Consider the following 16,419-nt stretch of genomic DNA (forward strand, 5'->3'; position numbering starts at 1 on the left):
TTCTTACCGGCATAAGAACCCCATCCAAACCAAGAAACTACTTTGAAAGGTAATCAACAATTCAGGTAATGACTGCGTAAGATCGAGTTTCAGAGTAATGTTTTGAACGTAGTTACAAGCAAGGCGAAGTGTCCGAAACCCGTCAACTCGATTCAGTGTTGTTTTACTTTTTTATTATTTAAATACACCATACTAGAGCAAATGTCTCTGAAAATATCACAAATAAAAGATTTTTCTTCATTCAGCAAATTAGAAGTAGGTGAAAATCTCTACACAGTAGCTGCTATGAGCCTGACTTTTTTTTTTCTTGTTGTTTTTCTTTTTTTGCCATGGGAAGTAGCAACATTAGGACAAAAACACTTACATGCATACATACATTGTATTTTACAGAGATACAATAAAAGTGTTTGTGATAGAATATCACAAAAGCCACATCTTTTATCTCATGTTCAGTTTGATTGCAACACATTTCCTTACAACACTTAAATATACAAAGAGCAAATAGAATGTTGTTAAGGTAAAACACAGGGTACAAACTGGCCAGTGCCCTGCTAATTGTTAATGAGGGTAGAAAGCAGATTTCAATGCTTCTTGTAATTAGCTTCATTAGTCATCGTCCCCACCCGCCCCCCAAGATGTCCTCCGGTGGATCTTTTTTCATTTTCTCTACAGTCTCCCATTAGCCCAGGTTCATGGAGTCCTTAATGTTCATAGTCAGTCATTTTAATACACCAATAAATGTGGGAAGGGCAATCAAGAATAAAGAAGGTGCAATGGCATGGAGCTGGCATTGACGCTAGCTACAAAGGTGACTTGTCTACTTGGAGACATGGGATCCATCTGTGATGAACAAAATCTGAGATGAAGGCACGCATTCTGCATTACTCTGACCTTTTAGCAGACCTGTAAGAAATAAAAACGGGTATCTTAGCTAGAACACTAAATTGGAGATGATAGGAAACTACAACATGACTGCTTTTCCTTATGCACTAATCTCTTTTTTATTAGATTACTTTCCGACTGCGACTTGATTAAGGCTTTCTACACTATCCATTGATACCGCCACCGTTTCCACCTCAAATAGCAAAGAGCAAACATTTTCTTTCTGCAGTTTCACTAGCAAGAAGAGCAGATGGGAGGGGAGAAAGCAGAAAACAACAAAGAGGAAAGAGAGAGATGACACCAGTAAATAAGAAGCGCACTGTCTGGTAACAGATTGTACAGTGAGTAAGGTGGGTTTTCTGGGCCCCTCTTAAATGGGAAGACACATTACTCCATGCCTTTGAAGAAGCTCGTAACATGATCTTATAATTGGAAGAAATAGTGTGTAAAGCAAATAAGAAGTGCAGCCAATATCCTCCCAAGGCAACTTTGGTTAATGTGCTGCATTGCACAACAGCTAAATATAGAGATTTCAGGATTCCTCCCCCCACCCCTTTAAAACTCCTCATCTGCTGCGTTAGTTAACGTTACATAAACATTTTAATACATGAAGTCAAACATGTGCTTTCGCACTGGTGTTAATGAATTGCGATAATTAAAAGTGTCTAACTCAATAAAAATCTAAACTTTCATGGATAAAATAGAAATGATCATCCACAGTCTTCAAATACAATCTGTTTGCAATTACCAAAATGAAATAATATATATTAGATTTTTATGGGGTTTAAATGACATTTTGCGCTTCCCAGGAAGTTCTTTTTTCACCCTTTCTCTAAGTTACTAAAAGCCTGAGGTCTATCAGTAACTGCAACCCCCCACTTTCAAGCTAATTAAAGTAGTAGAGGCTTGGAGGTTTAATTCCCCAGAGCTGAAGCTCAGTGTGAGAAAGGTAATTTGTCTGTCCAGAACAAAGATTAGGGAGCAGCCAGCAAGCATATTTAATAAATGAGCATCAAATATCCTCTACTATGGACACAGACAACACCAATTATGTAACTACAAGGGAATTGTTGAGTGATATGTAAACCAGAAGATTTTTAAGATCTTCTCTGAGAGACGTAATCTAACTCATCCTTTATTTAACAGGACAGAAGCTGCAGACAAGCGTTTGCTACGAACACTGCCAACCGGGGGAAAATTTACACTCGGAGGAGGTGGTAACACTGCTGCAAACAAGAACTACTACAGGAACACTACGAGTACAGCAGAGAGAGTCCCTTCACGTGGAACAGCGCGCGGGGCATCACGCAGGGCGAGTCTGCGCTCTGCAGGCAGGCAGGACTGAGGTCAGAGAACACAGACCGCTCCCACATGGCACAGCAGGCAATGGGGGAGTTATACCCGATGTCTCCAAATGGCCCCAGGGAGGCAAAAGGCAGCAACAGCCGCCAAGACCGGGGCACAAAACCCCTTCTGCCTGCGCCAGTTACCCACAGGATTAACCTGCAAACTGTATGGACACAGTATCAAGTCCCTGTCACCTACACCTATGCAACAGAAATGGGGGTTAATGACAGGAGTCTCTCTTGAATTTAATAAACCCCCCTGTGCATGTTCTGCTGTGTCTGTAATCTCCAGTGGTAGAATAACCTGGAGACTGATTTATCTTTAATGTTTAATAAGAAGTATCTGTTACAGCCAACACCGTCATAGTGGAATCATTTTAGTGGCCCTGAAACACAGCTTTCTGGAACACCTCGGATGTACACATCTTCACGCTGTTAAAAAGCCCCCCCACAACACACAACTCTTGACACCTGTTCCTGCAGCTTCCAAAATTCAAAAAACCGGGAATACCTATGAATTGCCAACCTGTCTCCTCACCTGTGTTTCAGTTTTCTGGGGTTCAGGTGCTCTGCAACTTTGAGAACTGGCAGAATTTGCACCATTTTCTAGAGAGATTATACTATAAAGAACCCCAAACTACAACCTCTCCCGCCAACCTTCTTCCCAGTACCTGGCCATGTGCCTCAGCACTGGCTGCAGCAACGCCGTTACCTAATAAAAGCTTGTTCTCACTATTTTCTCTTCATTTAGCTTCTATCAGTCAGATGTCTGCAGTTGTGAGCTCTGCAAACCCAGTCCAATTCTACTTCTCTCTCCCATGTTCTATGTTCCTCATCATGTCTACTGCTTTTATTGCAACTAAATCATTTTTATGTTTTGCAAAGGCATAGTAAGAAACTGATAAAACTAAATGACAATTTAGACACCTATTTGAAGTTACATTAAACTTTACATTCGTAGAGGACAAGTGGATAAACCACTCTCGGCATGGTAAACCTTTTACTGCGGTGTATAAAGATGAATGGTTTTACCTATATTTTGAAAGGGGATAACTATAAATATTCATTTACCAGATTCACTGCTGGCGAGGCTGCATCACAGATTTGTTTCATTAAAATTCACAACAGTATAAATCTATGAATCTTTAACTGTATTTGTACTTCCTTGAGAAGATGCTGCACATTCTCCTCCAATATTAATTATCTTTGTTCTGCCTAATGATACAGGACTTTTGTACTCAACTCTCTCATCACCTCCATTGACAAATTAAGTAAATAGAAAAGGCCCACGTTTTATTTTGCTGTAATTACATTCCCTGGGTAAGACTTGAAAGAATACTTAAAATTAATCAGTAAATTTATGCACAGAGAAAAAAAAAACTAAAGCAAACACCGACACTGAAATGGAGCAACACAACAACAACAAAATCACGGACATTACCAACCAGTTTGTGTTTTCTTGGACCTGTTTCTCCGCGAACTAAAAGCACTAAGAAATACTCTGTACATCGCAGACTGAGCAGCCCAGCATTTGTCCCAGATTTTTTTAATCTCCCAAATTCCTATTTGCAGATAAATGTTATTTTTTGTGCTCCATGCAGACATTAATGAAGTTCCTATTGTAAATCTATAAAGAATTACCAACTGAAGTGTGCAGTTTTTGTTTCATTGCAATAACTCAGTGCTGTGTGATTGCCTGGGTTAATGATGAAAAAGTCAAATATACTATCAGAGCTGATGGAAAAATCTATCACCAATCTGAAATTAAAATTCATCTGTGGTCAATAAGATTTAATATCCATGCAAGTGGCGCTGTAAAGAGTAAATGAATCAATGTCATCAATACATAATCAGTATGAAATATGATGTGAATAAAATTATGTGCAAGAGTCATACATTCACTCTTTTCTGGACCAGGGTGGAATGAACAGTCTCTTAACTCAAGGTTGACAGTAATTGTTACAAATTAGGCACAGCAGTTATCAAAATGCACTCACTTGCATAGCTTTAGGACTTATTAAGGAGATTAAAATAGATCTAAAACTATCTAGTTTCAGAGTTACAGGACAACTGTTGATCAGGGATTTTTTCTTCTTCTCCTCTCCATGATTTGTACAGTCATTATTTACTCATTTAGCTAGAAAGCAGGAGCTATCAACCACTGAGATACACAATCTCTAGTTGAGCTATTAGTGTTATGGAGCGATAAGAAAAGCACACTTTGGTTTTTAAATCAGAGTTGTAACACACAAAACAGACGAGAAAATACTCCTGAAAAAGTACCCCAGGATGCTCCCTCAACTAAACCCTTGAACAGTGAAGTGAAATACACTGGTTCAGTTCAGGAACCTTCTCTTCACAAGACATTTACTTCCACGTTAAAGGCTCTAATTTTCCTCCCACAGAAACCTGCTCTCTTTTAGCCCTTAATTTCGAGGTTATGGAATGAAATACTTCTCTTCGTTAAGAGTTTGTATTAACAGATGCTCTCCGCTTTGCTTTGGACACGAGTTCAATAGCTGTACAGGTGCACATGCCCAAAACAAAATAAACTGACTCCCTCCCCCCCTGTATGTCATACTTAAAAGGTTAGTGCTTTCTCCCCATGCCCCACACCTACGTTACTTAAGATATGTAAGTTTGGTTACTTAAAGGTCTCCTTGCAGGGGTGGGGAAGGTCCACTATTAGAATGAAAAGAAATTGATCTTCATTCAGCTCTAATAAAGCTTATTAGTAATTGTTGGGTATTCACCTTCTGGTCTGGCAGTAGTGGATTACTCTGAAGTGAATTCAAATGGCCATTGATGAGAGCTGTAGGTCTATCATGTTCACAAAATAAACTGCCATTGATGTAGTGAAACCGATCTCCGGGGACCAGGCGATTCCGGCAGGTAGAGCATGTAAAACACTGAGGAGGGAAAGAGACAGCAAGTGAGACCACAGCGCAAATTAAGTACGCTGCAGGTTTGAAAATTACGCTTCAGAGACCGTGAGCGAGTTGAGATACGGAGTTGCTTGGTTTTGAGTAGCTCCAAATATGGCATTAGTCTTACCTGTTGGGACTGTGCAGTACATAACTCAAGTACAGTTTTACCGATTAAGAGGGAACAAAGCTACACGTTAAGGGAAGCTTTATAATATATACTCGCATTTCCAGTTACTGCTTTGCATTTCATTCCCAAGCAGATGCAGATTTCATAGTCAAAGAAGCAGGGCAGCACTGATCAGCTGCCAAGTAAAAACACACCGAAAAAGCCCCTCACCTTCAGATGATAGACGTTGCCCTGTGCCCTCATGACCAGCTCGCTAGCAGGAATGGACTGTCCACAGGCACTGCAAGCACCACTATTTCCAAATAACCTGAAACAGAGGTGATGATCATGAATAATTTAATACACAGGAGGCTCCGAGCGTTTTTGCGCATCACTGCAATGGTTTATTACACAACTATTTTAGACTTCTGACCCCCGCCTTCCAACTTGCTTACATGTCGTAATATGAAAAAGTGTGTTTTTGTGTAACAACTGGGAGCTTCACCCCACCTCGGATGTGGTTGCAGGGGATTTAATCAGAAATATTGACTTACACCTCTGGAAACACAAACAATTCTGTACTACACACATTTGATCAGATTACTAGGTTCATCATAAAAAATAAACGATACAATTCATGACTCGAGTTTAAATGCATTGTGTCCTTGAAATTATATGAAGAACTCTTTTGTACTTTAATCATATCTTGAGATATGAGTCATCAAAAGGGTTAAGAGGATTTGATTGTATATCTAAGAAGACATCATGCTCAGTGTATTGAAACTCCAGTAAACCTCCATCAGTGCAGAGTTTCCATTAGAAACTCTCTGCTATCCAGGTTGATATATAATGTGTATGGGTTAACCTTTTCAATCATGGTGTCAACACTTTAGATTTGCCTCTGCTCATCTCTTTCATCCTAACCTTCTCTCTCTCTTGATAATGAAATGCTTGCTCCAACTTCCCTCTATCTGCTCCTGAGTCCACAATTTAGATTACTTCATCTCTGCTAGCAACAAACTGAATGAAATTTCGATTTGAGCAGAAAGTAATTTACCGGGATCTGGACCCATTTGTCATCATATCTCTCTGGGTGTTTGCTGTATCACTGCAGTTTTCCTATGCAATCAAATGAGACCACAACATCTGCCATTGGGGGGGGGGGGGGGGGGACATGCGGTGGGGGAAGGGGGAAATAGGCACACGAGTGGTGAAGAAAAATATATACATAATTCTTCACTCCATTTAAAGGCACAACGCATCGATTCCAACTGGAATACAATAACCATTATCGAGTTCCACCTCTACAGGCTGCGGCCGCTGGAATTAGAAACCCTTTATTTGCTCTTGTGCGCATCTCTAATACACACAAATATTTATTAAGACTACCACAGTCATCCCCCAAGTAAGGAAGGGAAGGGAACAAGCTGGCAGGGTCACAGGCCCGCTTTTCTGCACCATGTAAAACACAGTAATAGGATTTACAAATTAGCGTATTGGTGTCATAATAAATATTAATATTTGCATCTCCTTCCTGTCCAAATAAAGTCATAAAATTCTGGTTGTGTCAACCCAGGACACGCATTACAACAGAATGCCCGCACTCTGAATGACTGCGGCGGGCCTCTCTATAAAAATAATTGCTTTGAATTTTCAGGATCCGAGCTTGCAGAGGAGGCTTGTCATGTTCAAACTACTAATTTGCTGTCGCCACTTTATTGAAAATAGCCTGTAAGTTGTTATTAAATGTATCGACTGAACGACAGAGAGAGTAGTAAAACTGCCCCTTAAGATGGCTTTTAATAGGAAGCTGAGAAACAAATTTTGCAGCAGCATCGATTTGAAGAGTTCAATCAAAACTCCATTTCAAAACTAATTAGTCTGAGATCCACGACACATTGACACGTTCTTGCAGAATCACGGTGGCTACAAAGGAAAAGCCGAACTAAGGCACTGCCAGGACCTCCAGCCAAAGGGACCAAAGTGGCTGGAAACTAAGGGCCCAGTATTAGGGCATCTTCCAGACCAGGGCCAGCTGGGAGTAGTTACACGACAGGAGTACTAAGGTGACTTCCAGAGCTTTACCGTATGCATTCTCCTGCCTCCATTGTTCCTGGGACTGAAGTTGGCACAAGGCGCACGGGGAGCACTGCGAGCGGAGGCAGTGAGGCACGGTGGCGTTTCTAGAGCCAAGACCCCAAACAACGCAAGGTAAGGTGTTACCCAGACACAAGAGTAACCCACCCACTGCAGGGGAACAAACAACTGGTCCAAGAGAACCCAAACCTGGCAAGCAGCCTCTCTTAAGCCCTCGTACACCACCCAACACAGCCTTCAGAATACTGATCTCACTGCACTACTTGTCTTCATTAAGCATGCATTTGTTACACAGCTCAGTTCTCCCTGGCTGGAAGTGGTCGTACACCTTGAATGTCTGTGAATTCTAATAAATGCAGTCAAACTAATCCAGAGGCTTTCCACACATCTTAGGTTTTTTCCCTAAGCACGCTCCCAGAGCAGTTCTGTTCCGGGAAGTCACTTCAGCTGAATCTCCTACTAAAATTCCTAAAAATCAATTGCAAAGTCAGGATACCTTTCCACTGCTTTGTACTATTTACCAGGAAAATGGAGCTTATTTTCCTTCTCTTCTGTTATGAATGGTTTTGGTCTGTGATCCCATTAACAGGAAAAAGGTGTTCTCTTTTAAATACAAGCTTATTCCTCCTTCCCGGTAAAGGAAGTCTTCCACAGTAACTATTCCTTACTGAAAAAGTTGTTTCACATGGTTTCTGCGAGGCTGGAGAGCTAATTATCTAACCGGGGGGACTGTCCAGGACAGTATTTGATTTAAAAGGCTTGAGGCTTTAGGTGCTCAATTAAGTAGCTATCGGTCTCAGACTGGACTTTAATGGGCTCTTTTCTCTTTAACTGCAGCAATGGGTAGAGATACCCCAGGTCAGGCTAATTAAAGCCAGGGGACTCTTTAATTGTGATGACAGAATTGGTTTCAGTTTCCTCTTTGGGTCCTCAGTCCAAGAAGGTCATTAATATTTCAGCATTTGGGCAATGCAATCAATCACAAACATCAAGAGGTTCCCTATGCAGACAAGGCAGCTCTTCTGCACTTAGCAGCATTTTACTGAGCCACCTTAAATTAACTACTGTGCGGTTCCAACACGGCGCTCCCCACACCCCCCAGCACAAAGACACTCCTGGGTTTTGGGGTGGACTGGGTTTGGGTTTGAGAACTTTGAGAGGAGTGGGAACGAAGCAGCAGGAAACCTTTCCAGCCGCGTTTCCCGTCTTGCTGCTCAGAATTCAGTACCAGCAGAAACACATCTCCAGCAACTTAAACTAACACAACAAGGTTCCAGTTCCTTCCAAAACTGCAGAGACAGACTGAAGTGCTGCGATTCTCGCACAACACAGTGAGCATTTGTGCCCACAAATGTCTATCCAAGCCCTAGCGAAGAAAAATGCACATCCAGACCTACTGATCCAGAAGCGATTGGTGTGTCTGTACATTTCCTATATTTAATCTACATTCTGCACCACCTATATTAAATGTAACAAAGAAAGGCAACACAGAAATTACGCCTGGAGCCAAGTCCATTAAAGGTACTTCAGAATAACTAGAGCCCAAGCACCTTAAAAGCACCAGAAGCTATTGATACTTAAAAGGGGGGCTGTGCATAATGGCAAGTGCTGCATTAGGGAAGGGGAAGGAAAGGGAAAGAAAAAAAAAAACATCCAAATTACGCTTGGTTAATTCAGAGTAACAGATCTGCCCCCAAGTGAATTGGAGGCCTTGAATTAATTCTGTTATGACAAATCAAGATAAACGTTCCCCCTAAATTGCATGCGATTTAATTAATTTTTGAGATCCTGGTGGTTTTTTTTCTCTCCTAGCTAATAGTTCACATGCTCCTGTGCTGTCATTGTGCTTGAGTGGGCAGACTTCAAAGTGATATTAAATAACCAACTATTAGATTTACCTAGCACGTCCTATTGGAAAAGTGCCATTTAATTACCTAGCCTGTTCAATTAAAGGGACAGCATTCCCTGAATATAGCAGCTTGCCGCTGATTACCAGGGAAATGAACCCGCTGCCTGCCGGCCCCTCCGCGCACTGCAGGACTGGGGGTGCCCCGCGGCCGGGCCCCACGCACCCGCGGAGGGACGGGGTGCTGCCCCTTTAAGACGCGCCCGGGCAGCCCCCCTCCCCCCTTCCCACCGCTCCCTGGCTCGCTCTTAGAGGCCAATTTTGTTAATTAAATGTTTTGTTTGCGACGCGGCTCTCATTCATTTCGGACACGTCATTGCGAGCAGATCTAAGCCAGGGACCAGATCTCATTAGATAAAACCTATCAGAACTAAGAGAAAATGGAGGAGACACTAATTAAAGCTTTTAATTGTGCGGATTCGCTGCCACGCTGCTGCTTTATCTGGCATCCTAAGGTTGGGAGGGCTCCGCTCCGCTCCCCTCCCTGCGAGAGCGCTGCTCGCCCTCGGGAGGGAGGGAGGGAGGGAGAAGGGACCGGGATTTTCGCCTCCCTCTCTTGTTCCCAGGAACCTTGGCTTCCAGGGAAAGCCGCTGCTGCAGCTCCACGGCTGGAGTTTGTCCTTTATTTTTGTCTCTTTTTTGGAGGGGAAGGGGAAGAGGCCTGGGGTGGGGGGCTGTGTTGTTCGAACAACAAAACCCCACAGACAGCCTCAGACGGGGTAAAAAGCTCGTTAATAAACGGCCCCGTACTCCTGGCCCGAAGGAGTCGGGTCCCTTTCACCTGACACCCATCGGGCCGATCAGTGTCCGTCCCCATTTTGTGGTGTGCCCACGCTTCCCATTAAGAACTTCGCCCGTGGCTCCTGCACGGAGGAGGGGGGAGAATGCACCACCGAACAAGCCCCACAGAGGACCAAGGTGGGGGGAGGATGGCAGAGGGGAACCGGAGGGACCTGCTGCCAAACGGGTGCCATTGCCTCCACAACCAAACGAGGCCCTTTCCAGCAAGGAAAGGGCGAGCGAGGGCCTCGCTCCTGCAGCACAATCCACGTGGAAGCCTGTGAAGTCCTTTTCCAGCAGGAAAAGACTCCAAGTTAGCTCAGCCCCGGCAGGCCAGGCCGCCCTACCCCACCTTGAGTGTACGGTGTCCAGTTCAAGTTTCAGCAAGCATCTGTCAGAGTTATTTTTGCAAGTCAAATTACACAGATCTGAAGAGAAGTCAGGCGATAGAACAAGGAGATCAATTCAAACCCCTCATCTGATAAAGCATCCTATTCATAATCGCCTACATTAAAATAAACGAGTATTAATTCTTGGCAACACAAAACCAGAGGACTGCGATAAGCCTGCCTGAACTTGCCTCTGGGACACAGTGGACGCATCTTCTCTTTTTAATTAGTAGTAATCAGACATGGGGGTTTGTTTGATGGTGTTGGTCGAGTGATGAATCTGTACTATTCCATGCATCTGAACAGTAGTGTCAATTTTTCCACTTCAAACGCAACTCTTTCCCTAACACCGTTCTGCTCTACTTAATTACAGTTCTGCCAGGCTTAGGCTTGTTGCTTAGGATGATGACCAAAAAGCACCATTAACCCCCCTTCGTGTCTGATTTTTTTTAGCATTTCTCTTTGAAAACATGCCCAAAACTATCAAAGCCAAAGCCCCCATTCCTGAAAGACACTGCGGGCTGTCTCCTCTGCTTGACTGACACAGCCATGTATCAGGACAGGCTCGGCACTGTCAGAATAACTCAGCCTTAACTCCATCCCTTTAGAGGAAGGAGGCTGCCATGCATTTGCACACCTTCAGCACAGTCCCCACCTCCCCCAACATAAGTCAAGTTTCACAACATGAGCAAACTTGTAACATTTGGTGGCCGATTTTCTCTTTCAGAAAGGAGGGCAAAAAGCGCAACTTTTTGGCCACCGGGGAGAAGGAAAAACTTGGGTTAACTCTGGACATTTACTGTAAATGAGGAGCCAGAAGCGTTTAAACAAAACAGTTTGTTTTAACCAAGCATTTGTGTTGTGCTGGGAAGGTATGGGGCTTTTTTGTTGGTTTGAGTTCTTTTTTTAATTACCGAATGTCGAAATAGAACACCTCCTTGAAGCATTCATGTGCATCAGTCTATCAAACCATTTACTCAAATTAAATGTGTAATCCTTCAAAATGCCTCCTTTTAAATTAATGAGTTTAAGTAGCTTGAGTTCACCTGAAAAGATCGCACGGGCACCTGACCTCATGAATTCTTCCTATTAATTATATTGGGAACTTGTTGGAAGGGATACTCTGCGTAATCCTACTGTACCCCAACAGATGCAAGATTAATCAGGCTTAGTTCCCCCTACCCAAATCTGTGGCATTTAAAGCAAACGGCCTGAAAAACTAAAGAGACAAGAAATAAAGGGCAGGAGCACATCCCTCTGCTCTCATCCCCTGCATTCTCTATACTGGAAGTTAAGGAAAAATGTCAGTTCCACACTCCCCTGTAGCAACGTGAAGACAAACAACGTGCCACTGCTTTTGGCTATAAGTAGAATCGGTGGCCCTCCGACTGACGGTTAATCAGCTCTTTCAGAAGGAGAACAGAGAATGAGTCATTCTGTTTCCACTCAAAGGAGTTTAAAGGTGCTTATGTAAATATCATAATTAATCAGATACTAAAGGCAGGCATTTCATTATTTAGCACCTCTGCACAGCCTTATTTAAGCCCTACGATTTTAACATTTACCGTTCAGATATGCACGCTTCTCCTTCAGCACTACAACAAAGCAGATTAATTTAGCCTCTCTGATTGCTGTTTATTTTTAGTTAGGACTTGTTTTGTGCTGACAAACCACTTTAAAGTTACAGTCGTCGTTCCGCCCCCCCAACTCTTCCCTCCACTTGGCAGTCACAACTGTGCCCTGGGCTAGGCGCTGACATCCGCACCCGCACGTCTCACTGCTCCTAATGAAGGAGCGATCCTGCAGCAGCCCACCCCTCTGTCCCGCGCGCCCCCATCGCCAGGCATTAATGGGAAGAAGAGGGGAGAAGAAAGGGAGGGGTAAAAAAGGGCAGGGATGAAGAGGGAAAGTGCTGCCCGGCGGCCGCCTCACCTGATGTAGTCGTTTCTGCAGAGGATCATGCCGCTCTTGGTGTAGCAGGAGGTGCCGATGTCCCCCAGCTGGGCCTGGCAGCAGGAGCACTTGAGGCAGCGGCTGTGCCAGTAGCTGTCCATGGCGTAGAGCAGGAAGCGGTCGGCGATCTTCCCCCCGCAGCCGGCGCACCTCTTCCACGAGAGGGAGCCCGCCGTCACTGGGGGCGGCTGCGAGCTGCCGCCGGGGTTCACCATGGCCTGCGGAGAGACGCGGGCGGGTCAGGGCCGGGGGTGCGCGGAGCGGACCCGCAATCAGCGGGGAGCGGCGGGCGCAGGGGGCAGAGCCCCCCCGCTCCGGGCTGATGCAGCTGCGGCACAAGTCGGGAACAGCCCCGGCGTTTGTTTTGCTTATGGGAAACACGGCGTGCGAAGAGTGAAAAAGGGAGTTGTGAAACTGGTTTTTCAGTCTAAGAGAGACGCGGCAGGCCCCAGGCAGCAACGAGGGGCTCGGGACCCGCCGGCCTCCCCGCGGCGTGCTGGGGACGTGGGGGGTCGTTCCGTTTGGGTTTATTCTGGAGACATAAAAGCACGCCGAGAAAACACTCCAGACTGAGGGCACTGGCCGAATAATGGATCATTGAACTTCAGGACGCCTGTTAACTTCCTATGCAAACATACTCTACTTCTGTCTCGCTAATCTGCCCTCGATCAGCAGTTTAAATGCTAAGGCTTTGTTTACCCCCCCCCCCCCCCCCCCCCCCAAAAATATAAAAAAAAAAAAAAGGGGGGGGGAGGGAAAAGCTGCCTGGCCGCGGGAGAGCGGCAGAACCGGAGCGCTCCGCTGGAGCCACCCCAGCCGCCCAAACTGTGACCAGGGGCGTTTTTCACTTTCTGATGAACGCTCCATACGAGCAGGACAACCCGGAGATAATATGGGAATCAATTCATAAAGCTTACTCTAAACCGATTAATTTGTTGCCTTCAGTCCAGAGCCCAATAAACTCCCGGTGTTCCTCCAGTCACTCATGCTATAAAAAGATCAAGTTATTTACTGCCAATTAAGCAGCGTGTTTTGTCTTTGTCCTCTGTAAGCTGTACGTGGTCATGCCGAGGCATCTGGCTCTCTGCTAAGGACCTTCAGAGCGATACCTCCAGAGCAGCGAGCAGGAACTTTTCCTGCCACCGGCCCAACTCGGCGACAGGAGGAGGAGAAGCTGGGGCCGCTTTCAAACACACATTTCCTCAGAAAGAGTACCTGGAGGTATGTCCAGTGACCGCACAATAAACCAGAAGAACTGCACCAATTAAGCTGTAACAAAAACCCCGAGACTTTGGAAAGAAAACCACTCTAAAAGCCATTAGCATTGCATTTATCCGAACGCATCATATACCTTTATGTAAATTGATTTCTGATGCATTTGTTCAAGGAATTGCCTTTTGTTAGTTTCCAGCTACCGCCTAAATGAATCTGCATTTCCTGCTCCGAGTCTTTAAACCGTTTCCCTACGTTTTAAATCACTTCGGATTTCTTAAAAGAAAGGCTCCGTGCCACCACCTTAACCCGTCTTTGTCGAAGGCAAACGTATATAAATATAAAATGGGAACCGTTACACTGAGAAAACCGTCCAGTAACCCCATTAAGCTAAAGCTCTTAAGGACAAGCAATACCTTAATGCTGATTAAATCTAAAAAGATGAATCAAGAGGACTGACCAGAAAGTGACTCCCTTGATAACTAAGGACGGGCCCTCATCAAGTTTCATTTAGAGTTGGGGGGAAAAAGCTTTTAACTTAAATAGGCTTACTCTGGTAATTACACAGCCAAGCAATTTAGGTCCTGGGATAGGAGTCAGTGAAATAGAAAGCAGAGCTGGAAGCTAGAGGCAAAATAACCCCCCCTTTTAACAGCGTCTCTGGCGTTTTTTTTAATGGAGACCAAGGGAGGGACAAGCAGAGAGCTGGCAATTTGTAGTACAAAAATGGATGCTTAATTCATGTCTTGGTTTTAATTAGGTGATTCACCGGATTTCTCTTGGATTGAAACAAAAGACCGTGTGGGGGCAGGAAGGGAATTTGAGAGGAGAGAAACAGAGAGCTCACTTTGATCTTTTCTGCCACTGTTTCGGCAGTGTTTACTACGGGGGTAGCGGGTGCCCCAACCTGCCCCCTCCCCGTCCCTTCCATTCACGTCCGCGGCAGCACAGCCCTTCCAGGCGGCGGCTCGAACCGGGGTGGAAGGAAAAGCCTTTCCGAGCGGCTGCCGCCGCCAGGCTTTGTACGCGGGGACCGCGACAATGCCCGTGGCCCGCGGCTCCCCCCGCTCCGCGCCCCTCCGCGGCTGCGGGCAGCGCGGGACGGCGGCGGGCAGCGCGGGCATGCGACCGCGCTCACGTACGCTGGAAAACAAGGGGTAACGACCGACGCTTCTTACCTGCTTCCCCTCTATATTGCAAAAGGCCGGGGAGCAACGCCGCTCGGGGTGCCTGAGAAGGTCTCCTTGCAAAGAAACAAACACAGCGCTCGGCCTCCCTCTGGCTCGCGGGAGCTCTGGACGCAGCCCCCCCGCCCGGTAAAGGGCAGCCCGGGCTACAAAAATACAGCTGTTTCTGTGAGAGGCGTCCGCCCGGGTCCGTTCTGCAGCTCGCGGTGCCCGCGAGGGGAGCCGCAGCGCTCAGCCGCCCAGCCGCACACGCAGGGCGCCGCCGCCGCCGCTCGCTGCTGCAATCGCCGGGCAAGTTTGGCAATGTGGCTTCACTTTGTAGCGCTCCCCCCTCAACCTCCGCCCCCTTCGCCGGGCTGTGGCGGCTCCCGGGCCCGCCGCCGCGCCTGAGGAGAGGGCGAAAGCCGGCGGGGCCGGGCACGCAGCCGGGGCCGGGCGGGGATCCTGCGGCGACGGCACTGGCGGGACACGGGAGGAGGGCCCTGTGCGAGCGCGGGTGTGTGTGTGCGCGCCGCGAGGTGCGCTCCCCGCCGCCTCACACATGTGTTACTGACAGAGCCGAACCCCAACTACACCCCAGCACGGCCCCGCCGTCAGCCCGCCGCAGCCAATCCGCCCGCGGCTTGTTCAGGCGGAATAATAAAACCTGCCAATCCCCGGGAACACAAAGGAATGAGCGAAAGGGGAGGGAAAACCGAGCCGAGCACGGGAGGGAGCAAGGAGGAGGGCAATGGAGGGGAGGCGGAGCCAGGTGGGCAGCGGTGCCCGCTCGGGTGCGGAGGGGCGCCCCCTGCTCCGCTCTCGGCCACCAGTTGAGGAACTTGGCGGAGAGGGGCTGCCCCTGGCCCGACCGGACGCGGCCGCCGCTGCCCGTCAAAGCGCCTCCTGGGCACTGCCCGCTTCCCGCTGGGCGCTGAGAGGAGGTGCGGCCGACTCCTCGACACCGTCCTGCCTTCCCCTCGGGGCCTGCGGCCTCGTCCTGCCCCGGAGCCCGCACCGCCGCCCTCAGGGCGGGCTGCGCACCCGCGGTCGGCGCTTGCCGGGAGGAGGAGGCCGCCGCCGCCGCCCCCCCCCTCCGCTGGAGGCGAAAAGCGCGGGGAAGCGGTGCCCAGGCATGCCTGTCCGGGCACGGCCTGCTGTCCGCAGCCCCTGCACCGGTTTAAAAGGGTTAAACGGCCGCAGTTGGCCGGCAGTTAGCTGCACGGCGTCTTGTTTGAGGAAACAACTGCATTTCTGAGGAAGAAGCCCAGGGATGACAGCAAACCAAAAGTCACATCCAGTAGGAGCACTTAAATTTTGGAAAAAGCAACCCCACGTATTAACTGCACTTGTTTGAGGCAAAAGTACAGTACCAAAGAGTTAAAAAAGACCCTTGAAACAACGCAAGTGTTTCCAAATGTGCCACAATTAGTGGCTGTTATCCCCTAAGCAGTTGCACCTGCCAGCATGGGGCCCTGCCCAGCTGCTGCGATGGGTTCCTGCCTGGTGCTGTCTGATGTGGGGCAGCTGTGCTTCACCGTGCAGACCACTGCTAGGACATCTGATCCATTCCACACCTTCAGGATCTGTGAAAGAACAGAAAAACTCCATGATACAGGTTTCCCGATTGCAGGCTGCTGTCGTAGGGCACAGCC

General features: G+C 47.1%; 1 protein-coding gene across 1 annotated transcript; it reads right to left on the reverse strand.

The window, feature by feature from the left end:
* Nucleotides 1-151: 151 nt before the first annotated feature.
* LMO4 (LIM domain only 4) lies at nucleotides 152-15,357 on the reverse strand. Its single transcript, XM_057402735.1, has 5 exons — nucleotides 14,777-15,357; nucleotides 12,366-12,604; nucleotides 5,493-5,589; nucleotides 4,982-5,137; nucleotides 152-903 (listed from the first exon to the last, which is right to left on the reverse strand). Exons 2-5 carry the CDS (start codon nucleotides 12,599-12,601, stop codon nucleotides 895-897), a joined length of 498 nt encoding a protein of 165 aa, XP_057258718.1. The 5' UTR covers nucleotides 12,602-12,604; nucleotides 14,777-15,357; the 3' UTR covers nucleotides 152-894.
* Nucleotides 15,358-16,419: the final 1,062 nt, after the last annotated feature.

Source organism: Pezoporus wallicus, unplaced genomic scaffold (assembly GCF_028554395.1).
Source record: "Pezoporus wallicus isolate ANWC-B61680 ecotype Strahan unplaced genomic scaffold, APGP_CSIRO_Pwel_v1 contig_8333, whole genome shotgun sequence".
Taxonomy (NCBI): Eukaryota; Metazoa; Chordata; class Aves; order Psittaciformes; family Psittacidae; genus Pezoporus; species Pezoporus wallicus.